This window comes from Saccostrea cucullata, unplaced genomic scaffold (assembly GCF_032062105.1).
Source record: "Saccostrea cucullata isolate Sc308-1 unplaced genomic scaffold, CSIRO_AGI_Scuc_v1 ctg730, whole genome shotgun sequence".
Taxonomy (NCBI): domain Eukaryota; kingdom Metazoa; phylum Mollusca; class Bivalvia; order Ostreida; family Ostreidae; genus Saccostrea; species Saccostrea cuccullata.
This window is the reverse complement of record NW_026924322.1, coordinates 1-26,687: the sequence shown is the minus strand read 5'-3', so window position 1 is coordinate 26,687 and position 26,687 is coordinate 1. Positions and strand designations below refer to the sequence as shown.

General features: G+C 33.5%; 2 protein-coding genes across 2 annotated transcripts in view; one reads left to right on the top strand and one right to left on the bottom strand.

The window, feature by feature from the left end:
- Positions 1-25,626, top strand: part of LOC134266208 (DNA mismatch repair protein Mlh1-like) — a gene marked incomplete at its 3' end in the record, with an annotated part of 91,794 nt that extends 66,168 nt beyond the window's left edge. The window contains exons 10-17 of the mRNA XM_062748439.1: positions 1,791-1,944; positions 5,768-5,840; positions 12,761-12,947; positions 13,355-13,455; positions 13,689-13,797; positions 13,968-14,031; positions 14,711-14,875; positions 25,534-25,626. Coding sequence (XP_062604423.1) covers positions 1,791-1,944; positions 5,768-5,840; positions 12,761-12,947; positions 13,355-13,455; positions 13,689-13,797; positions 13,968-14,031; positions 14,711-14,875; positions 25,534-25,626 — 946 coding nt within the window. The remainder of the gene's footprint in view (positions 1-1,790; positions 1,945-5,767; positions 5,841-12,760; positions 12,948-13,354; positions 13,456-13,688; positions 13,798-13,967; positions 14,032-14,710; positions 14,876-25,533) is intronic.
- LOC134266204 (uncharacterized) lies at positions 15,540-20,031 on the bottom strand. Its single transcript, XM_062748435.1, has 7 exons — positions 19,609-20,031; positions 19,046-19,492; positions 18,773-18,950; positions 18,357-18,436; positions 17,037-17,833; positions 16,481-16,805; positions 15,540-16,364 (listed from the first exon to the last, which is right to left on the bottom strand). Exons 1-7 carry the CDS (start codon positions 19,652-19,654, stop codon positions 15,574-15,576), a joined length of 2,664 nt encoding a protein of 887 aa, XP_062604419.1. The 5' UTR covers positions 19,655-20,031; the 3' UTR covers positions 15,540-15,573.
- Positions 25,627-26,687: the final 1,061 nt, after the last annotated feature.

Genomic DNA, 26,687 nt, shown 5'->3' with positions numbered 1-26,687 from the left:
TTTACATCTACTTAGGAAAATTTAGAGAAAATCCTTAACTTACTTCTCAAGAACAGTCCTGATTAGTCATATTTATATAGAAACATACTCAGATATGTCAATTATGACAAGTTTTTTTTTTTTTAAATCACTCAGTTTAGTCAATAGATAGAATGAGATCACTTAGGTCATCAAAATGTGTATTCTAATTTAGAATTTAGAATTTTTTTTTATTTTCCAATTTTAATGATTTCAATTCAGAATGACAAAAATTTTTTTTTGGAGGTCAAGCCTGGGGGGCCATAAAACTGCACGAGTTCACTTTTAATCTCAGTCTAACTTTCACATAAGGAATTTATTGTGAAAAAATTGAAATTGATTGAGATCAGAAGTGAACTTGTCTAAGTTTATGGTCTTGGAGCCAGTAAAGCACATGGGTGTTTTTTCCGTCCTAAAGACCTGTTACGATCAGTACATAATAACAGATCGTAGGTCAAGACACATGGGACCCTGGCCATGAAAAACATGTAATTGAAAAGTCAAATTATACCCATTATATTATGAAGCAGGACTTTGTTCATATAAAAATAATGACCATTAACTATAGATCGCATCATTTGAAAATCATTTGGGAACAATCCTGAGAAAATTGTTTCAATGTTAATCATTGTTCTGGGGAAAAGGATAGAAAATCTGCATGAAATAAACATAGGTGTGATTTCATTGTTTTTAGAAAATGATGCATATACACAAAGGAGACAGAAGATTTTTTTATTTAGTTATTATACTATTTTGTTTTTTGTTTATTTTTTTTACCAATTCGATTGTCAGGTGTAAAATAGGTCAATGATGTGGTTTTTGTAAAAGTATATTGAAGTCATTGTTGAAATAAATGGGCCCTACTTAGTCATTTTTGTTGTTGCATTATTGTGAAATTCATTATCTACTAGCATATATTCTTTTGTGTTCAGATAATTGATGTTATTTTTGACATTTTATTGTATTTTTCTGACAATTGCAAACATAAGATATTAATACATTTTCTACATTTTTAAAAACACAAAATAATAGAAATCTTAATTACTTTTAAAGGCATTGATCCAAAAACTGACAATAAAAGCTTGATTTTTTTGTTCCAAAAATATCTAAAAAGAGAAAAAGACTTTTCTTTTTTTCTTCCTCTGCACCAACTATTCAATTTTTACATCAAAAAGAAATTTTGCATGTTGAACATTTCTGTAAGAATATTATCAATATGAATGTATTCATATGGTTGGAGTTCCACTAAGAAGCTGGGTATCTTTCCCCTTTTCACTGGTTCTTTTTAAATTAATTTACATTGAAATTGAAAAGGATTTTTTCATATACCGTAAATCTAGAAATTTTTACGTCAATTTTATTTTGCGAATTCGGGTCAAAATGCTTTTGATTAATTTTTACGTTTCAAAATTTTGCGAATGACCACTGCTTTGTTTACATTTTCTTATTAGTGATTTATTTTTAAGAAAAATATTTTTGTGAATGCAATGCACTCGCAAATTTGCCAAAAATTTATATACAGCAAAAATTTCCAGATTTACGGTAATCAAAACTGTCTTATTTGGCAAATTTGTATGAAACCAGTGGATCCTGATTATAGAATATTTACTATATAGTGGAAGGACTAAGTATAAATTAAAGGAAGTAGATAAATTTTGCTAATGGTACTTATTGTGAAATGATGCAGTAACTTGTTTCTTATATATATTTAGGAATCTTAAGTATATAGTCTTTAGAGAGCATTACACTAATTTTAAGTTTTATATTTTCAGTTTAGAAATTGCTCCTCAGAATGTAGATGTCAACGTACACCCTACAAAACACGAGGTTCATTTTCTTCATGAGGAGGCCATCATTGCCAGCATTCAGTCAGCTATAGAAACCAAACTTCTGGGAGCAAACACGAGCAGGACTTATTATACACAGGTTACATTCTATCAAAGAAATTGTAAAATTGGGGCCCCTTTTACAAAAGAACTTATGACTAAGACCAAATCTTGGTTAATTGTAAAATTAATAATGTTCTTTGAAAAATGCTAGCATAAAAAATCTTGTGAAATTCTTTTTAAAAAAGATCTAAAAACAATTTTCAAATCAATGTAAATAAAGAAATTTTGATCTTAGTCATAAGTTCTTTTAAAAAAAATTGTCCCCTGTTGTACACAGGTCTAGATTCACAGTACACAGGTCTAGATTCACAGTACACAGGTCTTGATTTACAGTACACAGGTCTAGATTTACAGTACAAGATTTATAGTACATTGTTCTAGATATACAGTGCAAAGATTTAAATTCACAGTACACAGGTCTATAGATTTACAGTATACAGGTCTAGATTTACTGAACACAGATCTATAGATTTACAGTACACAGGTCTATAGATTAACAGTGCACAGGTCTAGATTTATGGTACACAGGTCTGAAGATTTACATTACACAGGTCTATAGATTTACATTACACAGGTCTATAGATTTACATTACACAGTTCTAGATTTACAGTACATTGGTCTAGATTTACAGTACACAGGTCTAGATTTACTGTACACAGGTCTGGATTTATAGTATACAGGTCTATAGATTTACAGTACACAGGTCTAGAGATTTACAGTACACAGGTCTATAAATTTACTGTACACAGGTCTGGATTTATAGTATACAGGTCTATAGATTTACAGTACACAGGTCTAGAGATTTACAGTACACAGGTCTATAAATTTACAGTACACAGGTCTATAGATTTACAGTACACAGGTCTATAGATTTACAGTACACAGGTCTATAGATTTACAGTACACAGGTCTATAGATTTACAGTATACAGGTCTATAGATTTACAGTACACAGGTCTATAGATTTACATTACACAGGTCTATAGATTTGCATTACACAGGTCTATAGATTTACAGTACACAGATCTGTAGATATACATTACACGGGTCTATAGATTTACATTACACGGGTCTATAGATTTGCATTACACAGGTCTATAGATTTACAGTACACAGGTCTATAGATTTACATTACACAGTTCTAGATTTACAGTACATTGGTCTAGATTTACAGTACACAGGTCTAGATTTACTGTACACAGGTCTGGAATTATAGTATACATGTTTATAGATTTACAGTATACAGGTCTATAGTTTTACAGTACACAGGTCTATAGATTTACATTACACAGGTCTATAGATTTACATTACACAGGTCTATAGATTTACAGTACACAGGTCTATAGATTTACAATACACAAGTCTAGATTTACTGTACACAGATCCGGATTTATAGTATACAGGTCTATAGATTTACAGTTTACAGGTCTATAGATTTACAGTACACAGGTCTATAGATTTACAGTACACAGGTCTAAATTTACTGTACACAGGTCTAGATTTACTGTACACAGGTCTGTAAATTTACAGTACACAGGTCTATAGATTTACAGTACACAGGTCTATAGATTTACAGTACACAGGTCTATAGATTTACAGTACACAGGTCTATAGATTTACAGTACACAGGTCTATAGATTTACAGTACACAGGTCTATAGATTTACATTACACAGGTCTATAGATTTGCATTACACAGGTCTATAGATTTACAGTACACAGGTCTGTAGATATACATTACACGGGTCTATAGATTTACATTACACGGGTCTATAGATTTACATTACACAGGTCTATAGATTTACAGTGCACAGGTCTATAGATTTGCATTACACAGTTCTAGATTTACAGTACATTGGTCTAGATTTACAGTACACAGGTCTAGATTTACTGTACACAGGTCTGGAATTATAGTATACATGTTTATAGAATTACAGTATACAGGTCTATAGATTTACAGTACACAGGTCTATAGATTTACATTACACAGGTCTATAGATTTACATTACACAGGTCTATAGATTTACAGTACACAGGTCTATAGATTTACAATACACAAGTCTAGATTTACTGTACACAGATCCGGATTTATAGTATACAGGTCTATAGATTTACAGTTTACAGGTCTATAGATTTACAGTACACAGGTCTATAGATTTACAGTACACAGGTCTAAATTTACTGTACACAGGTCTAGATTTACATTACACAGGTCTGTAAATTTACAGTACACAGGTCTATAGATTTACAGTACACAGGTCTATAGATTTACAGTACACAGGTCTATAGATTTACAGTACACAGGTCTATAGATTTACAGTATACAGGTCTATAGATTTACAGTACACAGGTCTATAGATTTACATTACACAGGTCTATAGATTTGCATTACACAGGTCTATAGATTTACAGTACACAGGTCTGTAGATATACATTACACGGGTCTATAGATTTACATTACACGGGTCTATAGATTTACATTACACAGGTCTATAGATTTACAGTGCACAGGTCTATAGATTTGCATTACACAGTTCTAGATTTACAGTACATTGGTCTAGATTTACAGTACACAGGTCTAGATTTACTGTACACAGGTCTGGAATTATAGTATACATGTTTATAGATTTACAGTATACAGGTCTATAGATTTACAGTACACAGGTCTATAGATTTACATTACACAGGTCTATAGATTTACATTACACAGGTCTATAGATTTACAGTACACAGGTCTATAGATTTACAATACACAAGTCTAGATTTACTGTACACAGATCCAGATTTATAGTATACAGGTCTATAGATTTACAGTTTACAGGTCTATAGATTTACAGTACACAGGTCTATAGATTTACAGTACACAGGTCTAAATTTACTGTACACAGGTCTAGATTTACATTACACAGGTCTGTAAATTTACACAACACAGGTCTATAGATTTACAGTACACATGTCTATAGATTTATGGTACACAGGTCTAGATTTACAATACACAAGTCTAGATTTACAGCACACAGGTCTAGATTTACAGTACACATGTCTATAGATTAACAGTGCACAGGTCTGTAGATTTACAGTACACATGTCTAGATTTACAGTACATAGGTCTATAGATTTGCAGTACACATTCTAGATTTATAGTACACAGGTCTATAGATTTACAGTACACATGTCTATAGATTTATAGAACCCAGGTCTATAGATTTACATTACATTGGTCTAGATTTACAACACACAGGTCTAGATTACAGTACACAGGTCTATAGATTTACTGTACATAGGTCTATAGATTTGCAGTACACGGGTCTATAGATTTACATTACACAGGTCAATAGATTTACATTACACATTCTAGATTTACAGTACACAGGTCTTTAGATTTACAGTACATGGGTCTAGATGTACAGTGCACAGGTCTAGATTAACTATATACATTCATATCTAGATCCATTTACACATGTAGTCTATAAATCATATGTAAATCTTTACATAACATAAGTGTTTACATAACACAGGTTAGATTTACTGTTATAATTCAGGTGTAATTTGTTTTGGTCTAGATTTACTGCACACATCTAATTTAATGCACACAGGTCAAGAAATACCCATTGGCCTATTCATACTAACTGCTGTACATTGGGTTAGCTTCAGTGAATAAATGAGAGTTTTACTGCATGAACACAAATCTTGATCTATTAAAATATTGAACTACCTGTAAAAAGTTGACCATCCCACCATTTATAGATCCTGGTGATTTTTGTAAAAAAAAATTATATCAGCTAATTGTGCAAATTCAGCTGCTTGCAGATTAATTAGCTGAGAGATTTTAAATCATTAATGAGGAAATTTTCTCTGTAGGCATTGCTACCAGGAGCACCTGTATCCTTAGACAGTAAGGAGGAGGATCCAAATTCTTCTAAATCTAGTGGTGGTAAGAATATTTATAGAAATTAAATCTATTATTGTCAGACTTAGAGAATTGTGGTATGTTTACATTAAGTTAAAATCTTCATGTCTTTATCATTTCCAACTTATCTTTACCATGTATGTGTTTGGGGGGGGGGGGGGCAATACTGATAATTAGGTACTCAATGATGGTTCAATGATTTATTCATCAATAGCTAAGTGTATCTATTTTCAGAGCTGAAAAATTCCTCTTAAGTATATTTTACACATATTTTTCACAATGCTTTAAGTAAACACTTGAGACCAAAGATACCTCAATTCATGGTCATATTAATAAATCTTGATATATATACAAATGTAATTACAGTATATTCATAGTAGATGACCTAATTTCATCCCCTCTTGAAGTGCTCATCCTATGAATGGGAATTTTGCATTGGCTTTATATTGATTAAGTTTGTGGTATTTATCTTTAGAAAAAACAGCAGGAAAAGTGTTTAGGGGTCTTGCTAAATTTAATAGAATAGATCATTAAAGTAGCTGCAGGGAGTTAGATACATCTTTTGTACAGTAATGTTGTAATAAGGCAGACATTTGTCAAACTGTTTGGAATTCCCAAAATTGTTATGTACGTCACTTAAATGAAAGCATGCATCTTTCTATAAGAATAATTTTTGAAGGATATTAAAGCCGATTTTGTCATGCCCTGGTAGTTAAAATGATTTTACATAGGTTTGAAAGTTGATTTATTGAGAAAATGTTTATTGCATGCTTCCATAGCTAAATCAGTATGGTAGTTGAGAGAATTTTTGCTTTACAGAAAATCTTTTATAAGAGCATTGCTATCAGAATGTTTGAAATGGAAAAAAGTCTAAGGGATATAACCCATTTATTGAAAGGAAACGTTTATGGATCTCGTTTAGTTCTATATGTACCTTGCATATCAATCTGATCTGATTTTAATCAGATTGCTTGCATATCTGCAAAGATTCTTAGCTATAGGGAAACCAAATTTAAGATCAAGTGCCAATGACATCATTATTACCAATATACCTGTTAGGGCTGTGCAATATTACCAGTATCACCCATTCTCAATATAAGGGCACAAATGCCACTCTGATTTTTAAAAAAATGAAGTTCAAGATTACAATTATTCTATCAATTACCTTTGAAAGAAAATATCTGAAGATTTTGTTACAACCTTTTTTTCATCAAATTTTAATGCATGGAATAATGACAAGACGTTGAAGTAGGGGGTTATTTTATTCAGAAATGTAGCTGGAAATGTACGTTACTCTTTCTGCAATGTCCAAAAAGGTCTACAGAAAAAATGTAGTCATTAAAAATCACAATTGGAATATCTCATCTTAACACCAGCACATCCTACCAACTCTGTCAGCAACATATTCTCTCGGCATACGAACGTGCATTTTATTTTTCCTTTCAAAAAACAAAGGTAACTCTTTGATCCAGATGTATAAAAACATTCTTATATAATATATGCTTTAAATTCTTCTCTCTGTTTTGTTTAGAGCGATCAGTTTGGAATCTTGTCATTTTCTATAGATACTGGAACTTAACATGTACATGTAGTAAAATTCTATTTTATAGTTACTGTCTTTTTTAACATATATCCATGCCGATTTAGAAAACTACGTGAATATAACGTACATTTCATGATTTATTTCTGTATGAAAAAAAAGGTTAAAATTCATCTAAAAATTCATCGTTTTGTTTCAGTTTACTCCAAAATAGATTCTCTATGTAATCACATTGTGTTATATGTCACAATCACCACTATAAAGACACGATTGCCTCAGAATATGAGTAGGTAACGTACATTTCAAACTTGTAATAATATGTAAGTAAATATTGAAAAAAAAATTATTGACATGAAAATCATTTCAATGAACGTTTTAACGCAGTAATATAAGAAATCATCATGTAACAAACGAGGTTATTTGTCATCAACTACATGAATGTCACGTCACTTTGGTAACGTTCATTTCACATATTATTGGAGAGTCCCCTCCACTTCAGTTCAACCATTCTTTTGTGCTGTTCCGCTAAAATTGACACCGTAGCGTAGTTACGTCTATAGTGTTTGTTATCTCCATACCCTTCTTCTACCTTTGTGCAAGGGTACAGACAAAAACAAATAAGAGTAAGACATATTTTGCTATGATCCAACAAATGCTCGTGTTTGGCCATTGAAACTTAACATAAATGATCAAAATCTATTCCGAATATATCCATCGACAGTCTTGTTAACAATTTCATTTAGTATGCTGCAACATCGTTTGTCAAAACACAAACATACGTGCTTTTCAGCAGATCTGGAAAAATATAACCCAAAATGCAATGATTCAAACAAAACTGAGTATTGTGTGCCTTTCAGTATTTGAAATGTACGTGACCGTCTTGTGTTTTGCGTATATTTATTTATTTATTTATTTTTTTTTTTTTTTTTGGTTTTGTTTTTTGTTTTTAACCAATTATAAGCCTATGCATACCTTGTTTTGAATTATCAACAACAATTAAATGACTATTGACGAAAAGTCGCATATTAAAAGTAAACAAACTGCAAAAAGTTGCCAAAGATGAATTTAAGACGCTTAGAAATAAATTTTCTAGCATGTGGTAACAGTCTACCACATTTACGAGGATTGGGGGTGCAGTTAGATGGCTTGATATGGTCAGTTGTCAAATGAATTGTAATGATTATTTTGTTTCACTCGTGTAAACGCAATTCATTGACTAAATTTAAAAAAAAAAATGCCAGTTAGAAATACGCAAAATGTACGTTACCATACGTAACGTACATTTCAAATATAAAAATCAATTCTCTTCCACAAGCATACGTTAGACACTCAATATATTGATACTATTTGAACTTGCATATCATAAGAAATGCATCGTACAGGTTTCGTATTCAGAAATATATATCAGGTATCAAAATTATATTACATATAAATGACCTTAATATAAATTTTTTCCTCAACAAAAACGTTTCTTTTCATTAATTTTAGGATTAAACCGACCTCCAACCTTTGCAACTTTCCTTTGTGTACACATTCGAGTATGTGAAAGTATGAGAATACATGAAAATTCGTGCGAGATTCACTTAATTCGAATTTCATGGTAACATACATTTCAGTAACGTACATTTCAAATGATCACTTTTCATGTAAAAAATAATTTTTAATTGTGCTAAGCAAAACGTCTTTGCCAGTTTACAGGGTACAAGGGGTTGCTTACTCAGAGTCGTCTCATATTTTATACTTAATATATATTCTTAATGGAAGAATATAGTGTAACGTACATTTCTTTCTTATCTCTACGATTGAAAATGTCTTTCATTCCGTAAACATATTTATAAAAGTTGCTCAAATTGTTCAATTTCATGTTACATTATCTAAGTATGAGTAAATAATCCTTTGAAATTTCAAATTTAGCCCATCAATAAATAAAGGAGAAAAAACTATCAGGTGTATAATCTTTGTGTTTGCTTGTAATGTGGTTGAAATAGAATTAAGCGACAGGGACATTGCACAATAAAAATGATTTTTTATCACAAAGAAAATGTATTTATTGTTATGAAAAGAAATATATATGATACAAGGCTTAACTTATCAGAAATTTTTTACTTGATAATCAAAACTGCATATTACACAGAGGGGATTCAGCATAATATTTGCCTCGGCGACAGTAACGTACATTTCAAATACGCTACTACATTTGAATTTGGAACTCCTTAAATACCCTTTTAGATCAATAATTATATGAATTCTTATTCAATGTTATATGACTATTTATAATGTTGATTTGAAAATTACATCAGTGGTATTTCTTCTAAATGAAAATGAGGCGACATTGTTTGAGCCCTTATATTGAGAATGGGTGTATATCGGTATATTGCGGTATTATCCACCACGATAATATATCGCAATATGAAAATCAGATACCGGTATCTCATGATATCTATAAAAATATATAAAAACCTCCTTTATTATAGAAACTGCTGAAATAATACTTGTAACTTCCCCAGGCCTTTTCAATCTAGTTAAAAAAATTCTTCGTCAGGTTTCAGAGGCAGATAGAGAGAAAAGAGAGAGAGGAAGCTTTTCATTCACTGTCGCAATTTTAAATATCTTTAAAATAAAATTGATAATTAATAAAACGACTTTTAAATATAATTATTAAGAAAGAAAATATATAAAACATTTTTACATGGTGTATACCATGTGTACTGTGGTTCTCAAAATCTCATGGAATCTACATGTTAAGTTCAAGATACATATTACAAATACATGTATATGGCCATCCATGTTTTCTCTTGATACAGTGTTGCTTTTTATTAGCTCACCTGAGCCAAAGGCTCAAGTGAGCTTTTCTGATCAAAATTTGTCCGTTGTCTGTCGTTGTCGTCGTCATCGTTGTCCTCTTTGGCGTTGTCGTTGTTGTAAACTTTTCACATTTTCATCTTCTTCTCAAGAACCACAGGGCCAATTTCAATCAAACTTGCTACAAAGTATCCTTGGGTAAAGGGGATTCAAGTTTGTTCAAATGAAGGGCCAAGCCCTTTTCCAAGGGGAGATAATTATGAATTAGAGAAAAATTAATGACATTTTTTAAAAAATCTTCTTCTCAAGAACCACTGGTCCCGGAAAGATGAAACTCATGTGGAATCATCCTCAGGTAGTGTAGATTCAAGTTTGTTCAAATCATGACCCCCGGGGGTAGGGTGGGGCCAAAATGGTCGATCAAAATTTTACATAGGAATATATAGGGAAAATCTTTAAAAATCTTCTTCTCAAGAATCACTGGACCGGGAAAGATGAAACTCATGTGGAATCATCCCCAGGTAGTGTAGATACAAGTTTGTTCAAATCATGACCCCCGGCAGGAGAGTGGGGCCAAATGGCCGATAAAAGTTTTACATTGGAATATCTAGGGAAACCTTTAAAAATCTTCTTTTCAAGTACTTCAAAGCCATGCTTAGTGATATTTATAGGGAATCATCCACAGGTAGTGTATCATGGCCCCCTGGGGGGTTAAAATTCAACACTCCCCCCCCCCCCCCCCCCCCTCTTCAGTAAACTTTTAGTTCTGATCTGATGTGTGCTTTTTCCTAGCCAATTGCTCAGGTGAGCGATGTGGCCCCTGGGCCTCTTGTTATTTTTAAAACAAGTTTCATACCATTTTTAAACACCTTCATGCTATACCAGGAGCATGTTATTGTATATTAAAACAATAGAAATAGGCCAATGCAGTTCCTGATCGTACGTCATACATGAAATGTGAAATTAGGTCGGGTAAGACTAAAACACCAAACGCTCGAAAATAGGTCACAATTTCTTTCTGGCTTTAATTTTATTCTGTGACCACATAAAATTTCCATATAGCATATATTGTTTAAATCATTAAGTTACATTTTTTAAAGCTTTTTCAATAAAACAACCACCCCCCCCCCCCCCCCAAAAAAAAAAAAAAAACGTATAGAGAATATACTATGCATAATTTTTTTTTTCAGTTTGAAAATACATCAAATGAGTACATTTTGTTTTAATATTTTACCTGGTATTTGATTAAAAGTTATAATTATTAATGTCTTATCACCCACCTCCTTTAAAATTTATAGAAAAATTCAAATAGTCTTTGAACTTGACAGCATTTTAAACTTTCTGCACAAATTTATTAATGATAATTAATCTACAATATATCGCAATATATTGCAATATTCAACGTAAAATATTGCAATATATCGCAATATGGTTTTCACTCGCAATACCCAACTCTAATACCTGTGTAAGGCAATTGTTTTTTCTATCGATTTAACTATATGTAAAGAAACTCACCTGCTGAATTCTATCTCCAGTAGTACTCATTGGCTAGCAATTTGGTTTTGATTCATTTTATATGAAGATGAAAGGAAGATGCTTTTGTGCACTAGCTGTTCTTAAGTGGATTGAAAAAACAGAATATTTCAAGGGGCATGGACACCAGTAATTGTACCACTTTAGATCAGAAATGTATCTAGTATGCAACTTGAAGGGGAAAAAGAGCTCTTATGATAAAAGAACATCTGATTGTTTTTCTTGTTCAAAATTTTATTTTTAAAAGTATAGAATCTAAGTGGGAGAATTGAATACATTCTTAAAATCTGTGTTATAGTTCAGGAACTTAAAACTTTGCATCTGAAGTGCAGGGTTTTCTTTCGAAATTTTATTAGTATTGAGTATTGCCCATTTTTTAGGCAGACCATTTTATGATATATTTATGTCAAAGTAAGGTGAACTGCTGTGACATTGCACGTATTGTATTTCAGAGATTTTCATGTGATATTTGTCTATGTAAACTCATGGAGCAGACAGAATAAAACGTTGCATTGTAATCAAGACAAGTTCAGTGTACATTGAGAACTGCTATACATAATTGATTGATTGATGAAGCTGTACTTATCAACTGATCAGAAATTTAAACTTTACATGAAATATCTGGAGATAACGAACAGTATTCAAGCTCAGAAGTCCATTAAACAATACAAAATAAGAGCAGAGCAAAAACGGACCTCCAAAACACCAGAGATGGGATCAGTTGCCATGGAGGAGTGAGCATTCCCTGCCGACCGTTCACACCCGTTGTGTTCTTGACATGATCTTAGGAAATAACAGAAAAATCCGTCAATTCATTGCATGTGAATAATGTTCTAACAATTAGTATGAAAAACTTCAGTCAGCAAAGAATAATTTATTGCTTAAACAGTGATAAATTGTGATAAAGTGTTTAATATGTCACAGACTAGAACATCTTTCACCAAAAAATAAAAGAAAATTTGTATCCTTAAAGCATTGAAATTGTTGAAAAATTGTAGAAAAGGATTGAAGTGATTTGTAAGTCTGTCCATTATAAGCTAAAATTGTAGAAGAATTTCTCTGCTTTTAGGAACAGAGAAGACATATGCCCATCACATGGTCAGAACGGACAGCAGAGAACAGAAGCTGGACGCTTTCATGAAACCGGTCAACCCAGGTGGTGCCACTGCCACCACAAGCACCACCACTGAAGATGTCCCTAAAGGCACCACCCAGCCTGAAGACAACCAGATGGAGACGTCACCCAGTGGTGATGTGTAAGTATGAATACCAGACACATGAAATCTGAAATCTGATATTAAATAAGAAATACATGCTCCTTGTGAAAATCAGAGGGATTTGTAACTTTTTCTGTTTGATTATCATTGATTAATAGAAGTAGTTGGCATGTTAAATAAACTTGAAGAAGAAAACATTTGAGTAATGAGTGTATAATCAAAGTAGAAAAAACGAAATAATGTATTGAATGATTTGTATTGCTAGTAAGTAAAAGTATTGTATTATCCAGAGGCCTTTTCAACAGTTCAACAGAGTGAACGTTTGCGAGCGCTTGCCAAAATCCCTTATACCTCCAATAGAAAGGTGTGCATGTGCTTGCTCTGTGGAGTAGGCCTCAGTTGTTTACTATTTATAGAATGGTATTACCCAGTTGTGCTATTTATAGAATGGTATTACCCTGTTGTGGTTCCCAGCAGAAGAGGAGGCCTGTGAAGCTCACCAGTGTTCTCACACTTCAGGAAGACATCAAAGAAAATATGCATAAAAGTCAGTTTTCATTTCTTACTCCTAAAAACAAGCTTCAACCCAATTGAAACTTTTTATCCCTATCTCCCCTTGACCATCTTATTTTACCCATCACCAAGGGTCAAAAGACAGTTTTGTAGCAGGTCAAGGTCATTTATAAATGTTAAGAAGGACATTGTTTCATTCATTGATGACCTCTGACATTTTCTCGGCATTTTCAAAGGTCTTATCATCCAATTTAAAAACATTTGTAGATCTGAGAGAGATGTTCCAGTTCCACAAGTTTGTGGGGTGTGTGAATGAAGAATTCTCCTTGATGCAGCATCAGACAAAACTCTACCTAGTAAACACAACCAAACTAAGGTAAGGGAATTACAACAGAAGCAAGAGTAGAGCATTATGGGAAATATAAACTGATCAAATGTACTGTTAGCATTATTACTTGTCTTCATCATTTTTACTCTGTAGTCCTTCTTTAGATGTGTAGGCATTGCTGGAGCGATTATGCCAATAAAAGAAATCTTTCTTTTCAGTCGTGAACTTTTCTACCAGTTGATGATATTTGATTTTGGAAACTTTGGAATACTCCGACTTTCAGTAAGTATTGTGGTTGTAAATATTGTACACTTCATAGCAAGTAATTTCTTAGCTGCAGAACTGAAGCTCTCTGCTTTAGAAAATTCGGACAGATATTGCAGAGAGCTACGGATCCAAGTGTTGTTAAAACCTTCGTTTTACGCTGCTGCTTTTTTGTCGCTCACTTCGGATATCATTTCTTTTATTTTTTACTTTCCCCAGCTGTAAGAATGATATGTGATAATTAAGCATGTATTTTACTCCTATTCTTGATACTTTATTTACTTTTCAATGGTCCCAAACAGCCCTACCTGGTATATGATTTTTGAATGTCAGTTTAAAAAAATTTGCATTCTGACTTCCATGTTGGAAATCCAGCATAAATTGGAGTAAAATGTATGGTAAATTATCAGATACCATTCCTGTAATGAGGGAAAAGCATAACTTGCAAGAAACCAGAAGTGAGCGACCAAAAAAAGTGGCAACGTAAATACAAGGTTTTTACAATGCTTGGATCTGTAGCTCTCTGCTTTTGTCTGTCCGAATTTTCTCAAACAGAGAGCTTCAGTTCTGCAGCTAGTTATTTCTTCAATCCTAATTTGATAGAATCTCATAGATTCATACAGTTAAGGAAATTAAATTGTGGTGAAAAAGAAATGATTTTGAAAATTTCCTTAAAATTTTATTCCTTTTCCCCCAGGAGCCGGCTCCTATATACGACCTTGCTATGCTTGCCCTTGACCTAGAAGAGAGCGGCTGGACGGAGGCGGATGGTCCAAAGCATGACCTTGCTCAGTACATCGTGGATTTCTTAACCTCAAAAGCAGAGATGTTGTCCGATTACTTCTCTATGGAAATTGACCAGGTGGGTGATCACTGAGCATTTTATAATTAAGATTACAAAGAGCTTAAAATGACTGTAATTCAGACCATCTTTAAGATAATGTTTGTTTGCCTCCTCCTAACTCAGGATCAAAATAATAGGTAGGTGGGAAAATATTTTCTCAGAAAAATTTCAACAAAGGTATGGGATGAGAAGATAAGGAATTAAGGTCAGACGACACGTTCCTCAATTTTATATAACTTTTTCCAGGAATTTGTTTTTGATTTACTGCTACTTTGACAAGCTTGCTAGCAAAAAATTAGGGTACATTACCAGGCATTTGTGCAAGATACCAGAAGATGGAATTTCCTATATAATCCTATTGAAAATCACTTGAATTGCTGAAATTACAATTTTTGGTACACACATATATATATTTATTCTAAATTGTAAGCATTTTCAAAATAAGAATAAATAATATTCATTGAATTTGGTATATTATAAGGCTATTGAAATTTGAAAAATAATTATCATTTTTCATGAGTTTCAACCTGTCCTTGAGTTATCTCTCTTTATGAAGAAGACAAAATAGGCTGTTGTCAAAAACAATTTTTATTCACATCCCTGTTCAATATAATAAGGGAATCAAATGTCATAACATTCAAATATAAATAAATGCACATACCATAAGAAAATATGACTGATTTACAATACATGTACATTGTGTTGTATTCAAGAATTCATTTCAAATTCATAAAATACTGTTGAAGAGAAGAAATAATTCTAGAATTTGTAGTAACTCTCACTTTACCTGTTGCATGTTTGTCAGACAATACATACTTTATTCCATTTACTGCATCTCTCTGATGGGCAAGACAAAGATGCTGAAAATGCAGGCCAGATGATGCAACTTTGTTTGCAGTGAATTTTGACAATACATTGCTGTCTACAAGATGTTGTAAAGAACATAAATTTCTGCTGGTCAAATCTGCAAAAGAGTTGTTTTCAAAAACAAACTGAGTGGTAAAACTATGTTTGAGCATCATATCAGATGAAGCTTTTACACATGACATCAGTTCTTGTAAGGTCTGAGCATCAGACAGAGCATCATGGGCATCATAATGCCTACTACATATGTCTTTAGCTAGATCTGTCAGCTTGTAGGATTTTCTACCTGGGATGAATTCCCTACATAATGGCAGTGTGTCGGTAAATCCAATAAAGAAGTCACTGGCACACAGTCCCGCGGAATGAAATAAACGCACAATGACTCTGGAATCAAACACTGCATTGTGAGCAACCAATATAATGTTTGTAAATTGCTTCATCCAATCAATAAATGACTGAAAAGCTTCCTCGGTTGTCTTACTGTGAACTTGGTGTCCATTCTTGTACATGATGTTGTCTCTGATGGCTAGTCCAGTCACGGCTGTAGCGGAAGCAGAGATTGGTTTTGTTGGAGGAGTGACATATTGGGAAAAGGTTTTATCATCAGTACAAGCTCCAATCTGTGTTACTTCACAATCTTTATCTGAAAAAGACAACATGAAATAATTATTAGAAGTCAAATGCATTTTTATCATCAATTCTTCACATCATGATTCAGGCACAATTTTTACATGGAAATGCATGTATGATGATATTTACCAAGACCTGTTGTTTCTAAGTCAAAGTATACAAATGTATGCTGCCCAGCTGCTATGGGTGTTGGGATGGGTTTGGTGAGAGGAGGGGGTATTTCTGTAATGCTGTTGTCTACATTATTATTGATGTCGGCATCAGTTTCATATGTGATCCCCTCTTTCACTGCTGCTGATTCTTGACTTTTCTTGCTCTCAGCTTTTTTCAAGGCTCTTCTTTTCTTGTACTCTTCTGTGTCTTCTTTGTCTTTGTCTTTTTTTCTTTTCAAGTCTGTTTTCATGGCAATTTTGCTGGTCACTTTCCCAGGTGAAAGAAACAATTTTTCATTTACCTGAAATAAAAAAGCTTCACAATCTATTTCTAATACATGTAATCATATTTCAAGCTAAATATTTCAAGTAACATCGCTAAATATAGTATTTCACAAAACAATGATGTGGTTATAATCACAACTTGATGTAGAAAGTGTATTTGAAAAGAAAATTCATAATTTCAGTGATTTCAATGAATTTATATGAAAAAGTAATGATCCTTCTAGAATAAACATTATTTTCCAATTTACCTGTAATATATATTGATGACCCAAATTTTTTTGTGCAACCGCTGCAGCTACTCTAAAGTCGTTGCTCTCTGAGCCAGAGTAGAATGTTGATTTAGGTGTCTTGCTTGCCACTGTATTATTGAAACTTTCATTGGGCTGGGTACTTCCTAAATCCACCAATCTATCAGCCTGTGAAATGTAAAAGTCAACTATGGATGTCAGATCAACTTTCAATCCTTCGTCTGCTAGATAGCGGTGGTATGGCAACTGAAGGGGTTTGTACGTTGTCGGTGATGAAAGATACCCACACCAAGATCCACACACGCTGTGATCACCAAATACATGTTTGGATATGGCCTCCAAGTTTTTCTTCATACCATCTATGTCATGTTGATTTTGGCTGACACAATATTTGAAGCACTTTGATAAGTGACTTATTGTCTTAGGATTTAGTTCCTTATAGTTTTTACACTTTTTCAAGTCATACAATTTGTTCGTAAACTGTTTCAGTGTGTGATTTTTGTCACTTTGTTTCTTCAAAGCTGGGTTTACCTCAGTTCTTGCTCTTGCTATGGTGGTAGTATCATTGTCCATGATTATGGTTCCAACACGAGCCTCCTTTTCGCCTAGATCTTTTAGCATTTCAATGCACATGTCTGGCTCCATAGCTTTGGAACTCCCCGTCCAGTTTTTACGGCAGTCGTGAGTTGATGGAGCCTTCCCTGTTTTATCTGCATGATGACATATTCTGCAGTATCCATTGCGTGTTGCAAAATTTACTATTTTGCCGGTTTCTCTACCTATCATTGCTGCATGACCTAGAAATATAAACTTACATATGAATTTCACTGTAATATTATACATCTTTTTACTGGCTATGAGGACAATAGCAAGTTTATCGTCCCCCAAGACAGCAAACTATGTCCCGAGTTGCAGCCGAGGGAAATAGTTTGCTGTCGAGGGGGACGATGAACTTGCTATTGTCCTCGTAGTCAGTAAATAGTTGTTTTATTACACCGATGCTGACTTTACTTTTGTTATGTCATAATATATACGTCACAATCCATGTAAAATCAGAAATTTTCAGAGATGAAAAGGGAGGGAAATGGAATGCTGCTGTTGAATAGTTTGAGGACTATTCACCATGGGCAAATAGCACAAAAACTATTTCACGGTAGAGACTGTTTAGAAAAAATAGCATGTTTATTCGTCTTATTTTTATATAGAAAAAATAAACAGAGGTATAATAATATAAATTATATGTATTTCCTTTGTCAAACATGTGAAAATAGACTTTGTATTATTTGAATACATTATCTCATATCTTTCAATAGGACTTACCAGATAAACTTGAAAAAGAACGCCCTGATCCCCTTTTCTGCCATCCACCATCAAATGACACCATCAACTCATCATTATTACTACAATACAAAATACATATCATCAGGATAAATCTTATTATTAGATTGACTTTGGCTAGAGTCAACAGCCTAAAATTACATTAAAAATGCAATTGAACATCTCATTTTCAATGATAATTTACTTTATATTTTTATGTGTAATACTATTGGATACGGTATGTCCGTTTATGTATATGCACAGTATTCAGTGTATATAGTTGTTGAAGTATTATCTGCAATTTCATTTTATGCCTTGGATTAGACATATCATAAATTATGAAATAAATTTGCATTGCTTTTATACTAATTTTAAAATACATTGCTTTTTGCAATCATGGTTTAATTTATGCTGTGTACCTAGAAGATTCTCTCTCTGCAGTAACCACAGAATCACAACTTTGCCTTGCAACGTCTTCTACGGCTTTACCAGCTTCTCTCTCTTTACATTTTAAAGTTGTGTGAGAAAGAGGAGGAATATTCAATACACTCAAGAGCATGGATACCTTTTTCTCCCCTATGCCTGCATGTAGCATTCCTACAAAAACAAATTTAATACTTGTGCAAGTGATATGACAGTAAATTACATATTTTCTTTTATCCTTTTATCAGATTATGTGGTGAAAATTATACCTTTGATGGAGATCTCATACACACCTAAAGCTAGCTTTGTGTTTACATCAAATGCTCTGCTGGCATGGTCATCCAATTGTGAGTGTCTCTTTCCACTTGGAACAGAAGTCACTTTGTTGCACTTTTTACAATTTATTCGCAGTAATGAACCAAGGCCATATCTCACTTCACCACAAATATCAGTTAATTTCAAGGGATGTCTACAAAAGTTACAGCCCTCAATGAGTTTGTTCACAACATATCCTAATTCTATTACACGTCTTCCTGTGAACCATTCTATCTGTTTATCACTTTTACTACTATCATCATCAACAAGGATAAATTCAGTGTCTACTTCATCTTCTCTCTGTGCATAGTCATGCTCATCCAGATAGTATGGTACATGCAATCGTACATTCTCGTCCACGTTGTTTGCTTCTTGTTGTGAGTGAGACACACTGACATCGTCTGTTCAAAATATTTATATAGTATGAAAATGTGTCCTAAATGTGTGGTAAATTTATTAAATCAAATATAGCATATGTATTTCTTCAAATAAATACGTGTATGAGGAGTGATCTAACCTGGTGTGCTTGTGATACAGTCATGAAATCCTACAGGCTCGTCCATGTCGTTTGCTTCTTGTTGTGGGTGAGACACAATGACATCATCTGTTCAAAATATATTTATATAGTAAGAAAATATGTCCTTATTGTGTGGTAAATTTATTACATCAAATATAGCATATGTATTTCTTCAAATAAATACGTGTATAAGGAGTGATCTAACCTGGTGTGCTTGTGATACAGTCATGAAATCCTACAGGCTCGTCCATGTCGTTTGCTTCTTGTTGTGGGTGAGACACAATGACATCATCTGTTCAAAATATATTTATATAGTAAGAAAATATGTCCTTATTGTGTGGTAAATTTATTAAATCAAATATAGCATATTTATTTCTTCAAATAGACAAGTGTATGAGGAATGATCTAACCTGGTGTGCTTGTGATACAGTCTTGTTCTGGGAAGAATCGCCAGAATACGATTCATTATTTCATATATACATATAATAAAGATTTTTTACCTTTGCCAACTTCTTTATTTCTCTGCTTGTTTTCTTCTAAAACATTTGTCTTCCTTAGCATTTGATTAGAAATAAATTTTCCATTTCTACCGCGATTTTTTCGCGGTGTCTCCATTGTAAACAAATTACAAATTTATCTCCAATTGCAAAAGAGCGCAAAAAGGGGCATAATCAAATATAATTTTTGAAACCGATTTCGGTATAAATCCGGATTGTTTTATTGGAACTCTTTATAACGAGGAGATACAAAAAAAATTACTTGAGGAACGTGTCGTCAGACCTTAAAAGGAAAATTGTTTCCTGGAGATAAAAAAAATCTTGATTCGGGCCATTTTTAGCTCACCTGAGCCAAAGGCTCAAGTGAGCTTTTCTGATCAAAATTTGTCCGTTGTCTGTCGTTGTTGTCGTCGTTGTCGTCGTTGTCGTCGTCGTCGTCGTTGTAAACTTTTCACATTTTCGACTTCTTCTCAAGAACCGCTGGGCCAATTTCAACCAAACTTGCCACAAAGCATCCTTGGGTAAAGGGGATTCAAGTTTGTTCAAATGAAGGGCCACGTCCTTTTCCAAGGGGAGATAATTATGAATTAAAGCAAAATTAATGGCATTTTAAAAAAATCTTCTTCTCAAGAACCACTGGGCCAGGAAAGATGAAACTCATGTGCAATCATCCTCAGGTACTGTAGATTCAAGTTTGTTCAAATCATGACCCCTGGGGCTAGGGCGGGGCCAAAATGGCCGACCCAAGTTTTACATAGAAATACATAAGAAAAATCTTTAAAAATCTTCTTCTCAAGAACCACTGGGCCAGGAAAGATGAATCTCATGTGGAATCATCCTCAGGTAATGTTAATTCAAGTTTGTTCAAATCATGACCCCCGGGGCTAGGGTGGGGCCAAAATGGCCGACCCAAGTTTTACATAGAAATATATAGGAAAAATCTTTAAAAATCTTCTTCTCAAGAACCATTGGGTAGGGATGGGTATCGCCAAAAATTTCGTATCGCGATATATCACGATTTTTTCCCACAATATCACGATAAAATCATGATATTTTTAAAAACAGTTTTTACAATGATTTTATATGAAAAGTCATTAATATTTCAAAAAATATGCTAGAAAAACAAAATTCTACTTTCTTGAAATTTTTATATATATAAAATCAAATATGTTTGGATGGTAAGATGCGGTTCTTTTCACTTTTTACAACATTTTTGATACTTTCTGTAATTGTAATTTGAAAGATAGAACAAATAAATGAATAATTTCTGGACGTTATAATATGTACCTAAAGACCGGTATTTAGGTCTCCGTATCACGATACGTATCACGCAACAAAAAATCGCGATATACCGGTATATCGATAGAATCGCACATCCCTACCATTGGGCCAGGAAAGATGAAACTCATGTGGAATCATTCTCAGGTAGAGCAGATTTAAGTTTGTTCAAATCATGACCCCCAGGGCTAGGGTGGGGCCAAAATGGCCGACCCAAGTTTTACATTGGAATATATAGGAAAAATCTTTAAAAATATTCTTCTCAAGAACCACTGGGCCAGGAAAGATGAATCTCATGTGGAATCATCCTCAGGTACTGTAGATTCAAGTTTGTTCAAATCATGACCCCCGGGGCTAGGGTGGGGCCAAAATGGCCGACCCAAGTTTTACATAGAAATACATAAGAAAAATCTTTATAAAAATCTTCTTCTCAAGAACCACTGGGCCAGGAAAGATGAATCTCATGTGGAATCATCCTCAGGTAATGTTAATTCAAGTTTGTTCAAATCATGACCCCCGGGGCTAGGGTGGGGCCAAAATGGCCGACCCAAGTTTTACATAGAAATATATAGGAAAAATCTTTAAAAATCTTCTTCTCAAGAACCATTGGGCCAGGAAAGATGAAACTCATGTGGAATCATTCTCAGGTACTTTAGTTTCAGGTTTGTTCAAATCATGACCCCCAGGGCTAGGGTGGGGCCAAAATGGCCGACCCAAGTTTTACATTGGAATATATAGGAAAAATCTTTAAAAATATTCTTCTCAAGAACCACTGGGCCAGGAAAGATGAATCTCATGTGGAATCATCCTCAGGTACTGTAGATTCAAGTTTGTTCAAATCATGACCCCCGGGGCTAGGGTGGGGCCAAAATGGCCGACCCAAGTTTTACATAGAAATACATAGGAAAAATCTTTAAAAATCTTCTTCTCAAGAACCACTGGGCCAGGAAAGATGAAACTCATGTGGAATCATCCTCAGGTAGTGTAGATTCAAGTTTGTTCAAATCATGATCTCTGGGGCTAGGGCGGGGCCAAAATGGCCGGCCCAAGTTTTACATAGGAATATATAGGAAAAATCTTTAAAAATCTTCTTCTCAGGAACCACTGAGCCAGGAAAGATGAAACTCATGTGGTATCATCCTCAGGTACTGTAGATTCAAGTTTGTTCAAATCATGATCTCTGGGGCTAGGGTGGGGCCAAAATGGCCGACCAAAGTTTTATATAGGGATTAATAGGGAAACCTTTTAAAATCATCTTTCCAAGTACTTCAAAGCTATGATTAGTGATATTAATATGGAATCATCTTCAGGTATTGTAGATTCAAGTTTGTTCTAATCATGAACCTCTTGGGGGTTAAAATTCAAGACCCCCCCCCTCCTGATAAACTTTCATTTCTGATCTGATATGTGTTTTTTCCAAGCCAATGTGCTCAGGTGAGCGCTGTGGCCCCTGGGCCTCTTGTTTAGTGGAGTGACAAAACTAGAAAAAGATGCTTATAGTTTTCGAGTTTAATGGACCGGCATACCCTACAGCTGAAAGTTATATTTTATAAAAGAGACATCCCTCCTCATACATTTTCGCCTGGTTGTAGAGTTTTCTCAAGTCAAAATTTTTTTTAAACTTGCGATGAAAGTGAAAAGGGGGGTGGTATTTAATTCGTTTATTTTACTCGCTGATATCATTCTTTTTCAAATCAAAGCTAAATCATTGAATAAAAAAAATAGTAATTTGTGCATAATAGGATAGTTGCAGGTATCTAAATTTACAATGCAAAATTAATCTGTAATCATATTATTTGTCCCACCTCCTTTTAATAATCGTATGTTTTGTTATAGAAACTGTGTTACTTTCAACTATAAAACAATTATTTCATGCTATGAATAACGAATATTTACTTAATATGTAGAAAGATATTAATGAGACAATGATTTGTGATCACATAAACTCAACGTTTTTTAAGGATATCTTCTCTCTAAGTCTTGTATTCTACTTGTTCTAAAATGTTTTGTGCAACGGAAATGGATGTATAGAATCCCATCATGCCTGTGATAGTGGCCCCATCAATCAGAATATTGTTATGTATATTAAATTAGGTCCTACTTTTAATAAATTAAGGCTTATATTCAGTTTGAATTTTAGTTATTGAGCATTTGAAAGTTTTGTTGTTTTTATCAATTTAACAAATGTAAAGGACAAGCATTTCAATTTTCCTTTACATTCCTGTTTGAACAAGATATCTTGCATGATTGGATATCGCCTTTCTGCATCATAAGCAATACAGATTAACGCAAAACTAATTTGTATGAAACAGAAATAGAAGAACGAGTTTAGTATTTCATCTGAAGGACTTTCCTTCTCTTTACAGAAACTATTTCATATTTCCTTCACAAATATATTCAGTGTTTTCTATAGAAAACACATGGAGTTTTCATTATTAAAACTAAGGGATACACAATTTGTTTATGCATTTCATCATTTACATACTGCCAAAATTGAATGACATTCTTTTCAGGACTGTTAAATGTCAGGCTTTTAAAAAAAAATTCAAGATATAAAGTTTTCAGTTAGCAGATTAAAAAATCCCATGAACGTCATGCATTTAATGTGGATATTGCGACGTGATAAACATTTTGCTCTGTTCTAATCATTATCTACCCACCTACATGTAAAGTATCTTTTTAAAAGATCAGCTATCATTACTTTTAGCTCTTTTGCACCATATAGATTTCAAATGAAACATATTCTTGCAAATTTAAGAAAAAAAGATACACATGTAATCCAATGATTAGAGATTACAGCTCTAACAAATGCATAACGCCATTAATATAAAGTATTCACCCCTTTTCAAGAATTGCAACTTTATCACCAATACGTGTTAAAAATCTTTCTTAACCCCTAAATCCTTACTATGTAGTCCGCGGAATTTATGAGTAAACGCTTAGACCGGAATACCGAAATCCAGTGAGAGAGCATGGGTGACCACTAGAAGAATTATTACTTAAACTGCTAAAAAAAAAGAGTGTCAAACAATTTCTTTAAAAATAATGAATCTACATCTGAACAACAAAATGTGAAAGTTAGTCATATTCCGTCTTTAAATTGGTGGGGGGGGGGGGGAGGGTTGATGATGGGTGGTGTTGTTCTTGTTTTTATTTTTCTTTACTTTATGTACTAAATATTACGTGATTGTTACGTTAAGAATAACATGTCCATTTGCATTAAATCTTTAAAGTTTAAATAAAAATACTTAAGACAAATATTTAACTTTACAGACAGACAAAAGGACGTTTTTTATTCAAATTTTCGTTCTTTTTCCATGAAATCAATATATTGACAGAATAAATAAAATTCCTATACAAATTTATATTATTTTTTATGAATTTCTTGAACTTTTCCTTATATATTCAATGTTATGGTCAGAATTCATTTATTGATCTTTAATCTCCTATTATTTAAAAATTTGACCATAGAATTTTCTACGACCGGGCAAAAATTATTGCTTGACAATACATCTGTCCAAAAAAGTACAAATCAGCCATAGGGTAGGGTGGTACATTAAATTCAAAATTTTGATGATCTTGTCGCTCCACCATTTAGCTAGTTGGTCAGGAGAGGTAATCATTTCTGAAGAATTCAACATTCTTTGACCTTGTTACAAGAGAGATAACTCTCTTTTTGATAAAAGATCATTATTGTTGAGATTAAAAGAACATTTCTGTCAATTTGAAGTTAAAACTGCAATTTTATGCATTTTATTCATGTTAAGTAAACAGAGGAATGGTGACCCTTAGCATATGTAATTGATTGTTAGTGGGCTGATAAAAAGTTGTATGGTCGATATTGACCATGTCAGCAAAAACAATTTATCATTGAGTCAAATGTTGACTGAGGTTTTCATACTAATTGTTAGGCCATGATTTACACTGAATTATAAATGGATTTTTCCGTTATTTCCCGATCATGACAAGGAACACATGATGGGGTTGGCCTGTCCGCAGGGGATGCTCACTCCTTCATGGCACCTGATCATCCGTGATTTCTCTGCTCCAAATTTGTATTGTCTAAAGAACTTTTGAGCTTGCATACTATTCACTTTCTCCATATATTTCACTTTCATAAATCAAGTATTTGATGATTGTGTAATTACAGAAGGGAAATCTCTGTACGCTGCCCCTCCTGCTTAATAACTATCTCCCCAACATGGAGGGCCTCCCGATGTTTGTACTCAGGCTGGCCACAGAGGTAAGGATTGGAAAATCACATCATTTTGTGGGGGGTTTCAAATTTTTCATGGTTTTGGAGGAAAAAATGTGGGCTGGGGATTTGATTCTATTGATGAAGAGAAATTGAATAGTTACACTTGTGAATTTTTTTTTTTTACATTTTATTAGGGATGTCAACAAGTACCCGGTTAACCGGGTACTCGATCGAACGTCCGAGTATCGAATACTAAAATTGGTACTCGGTTACTCGGATGTATATTTTTGAATATTTCTCAGCTTATTTATTCATGAAATAAACAATCTGTTTTAAAACGTAAAATGCTCATTGCACTTGTACATACAGGTTTCCTACAACTCTAACTGACCGTTATCGCCTGTGGCAGTGTTTATACAGTAATTATCATGACCAAGCACCTTGGGTACCTGGCTTTTCTCACCTTCGGCTGTCTTCTTCCCTTATTTTTTGTTTGGCTTTAATTATTTGTTTTCACTGAACATCATTTAAGATCCACTATGTTTAAATAAATTAGATAATTTTGTCATTTCTCCGAGAAGCCGTAAATTCTCCGGAAAAGAGCGGATGATATTACACGTGCGATATTACATGCCCAATTCAACTGGTTGAAGCAAAGGCTTAAAAAAAAACTGATGTCCATTGTTGCACCAAACTACAAAATATCGTCCCGTAATATCATAAAATCTAGGATCGAAAAAGTGTACGAAAATCGTAAATCCGCTCTGTTAGGAGAACTTGATCAAGTTCAAGTTGATACTGTACGTAGCTCTGACGACTGATACCTGGTCGTCAAACGCGACAAAGAGTTATATTACAATTACGTAGCAGATTATTTTTTTAAACAAAAACACTGTGAACAACTTATAATTTTAATTCTTGTGTTTATTTGATAAATAAATTGAATATTAAGTATGTTATATTAAATTTCGTCGGGCACGAAGTGCTCATCATTATTATGACAGAAATACATTCACGGATAGGTCTCCTATCAGTGCGTCTGGTTTTATTTCTACAAGAGTTTACAATGTTTTATACTTTTCAATATGCTTGTTCATATTTATTTA

Excerpts from the sequence above, each read along its gene's own strand:
- LOC134266204 (XM_062748435.1), bottom strand. The coding sequence starts at position 19,654 with ATGGACGAGCCTGTAGGATTTCATGACTGTATCACAAGCACACCAG. Across the intron at positions 19,493-19,608 it reads CTGTATCACAAGCACACCAG|ACGATGTCAGTGTGTCTCAC; the intron begins GTTAGATCACTC and ends TATTTTGAACAG. Across the intron at positions 17,834-18,356 it reads TTCTTTTTCAAGTTTATCTG|GTCATGCAGCAATGATAGGT; the intron begins GTAAGTCCTATT and ends TTATATTTCTAG.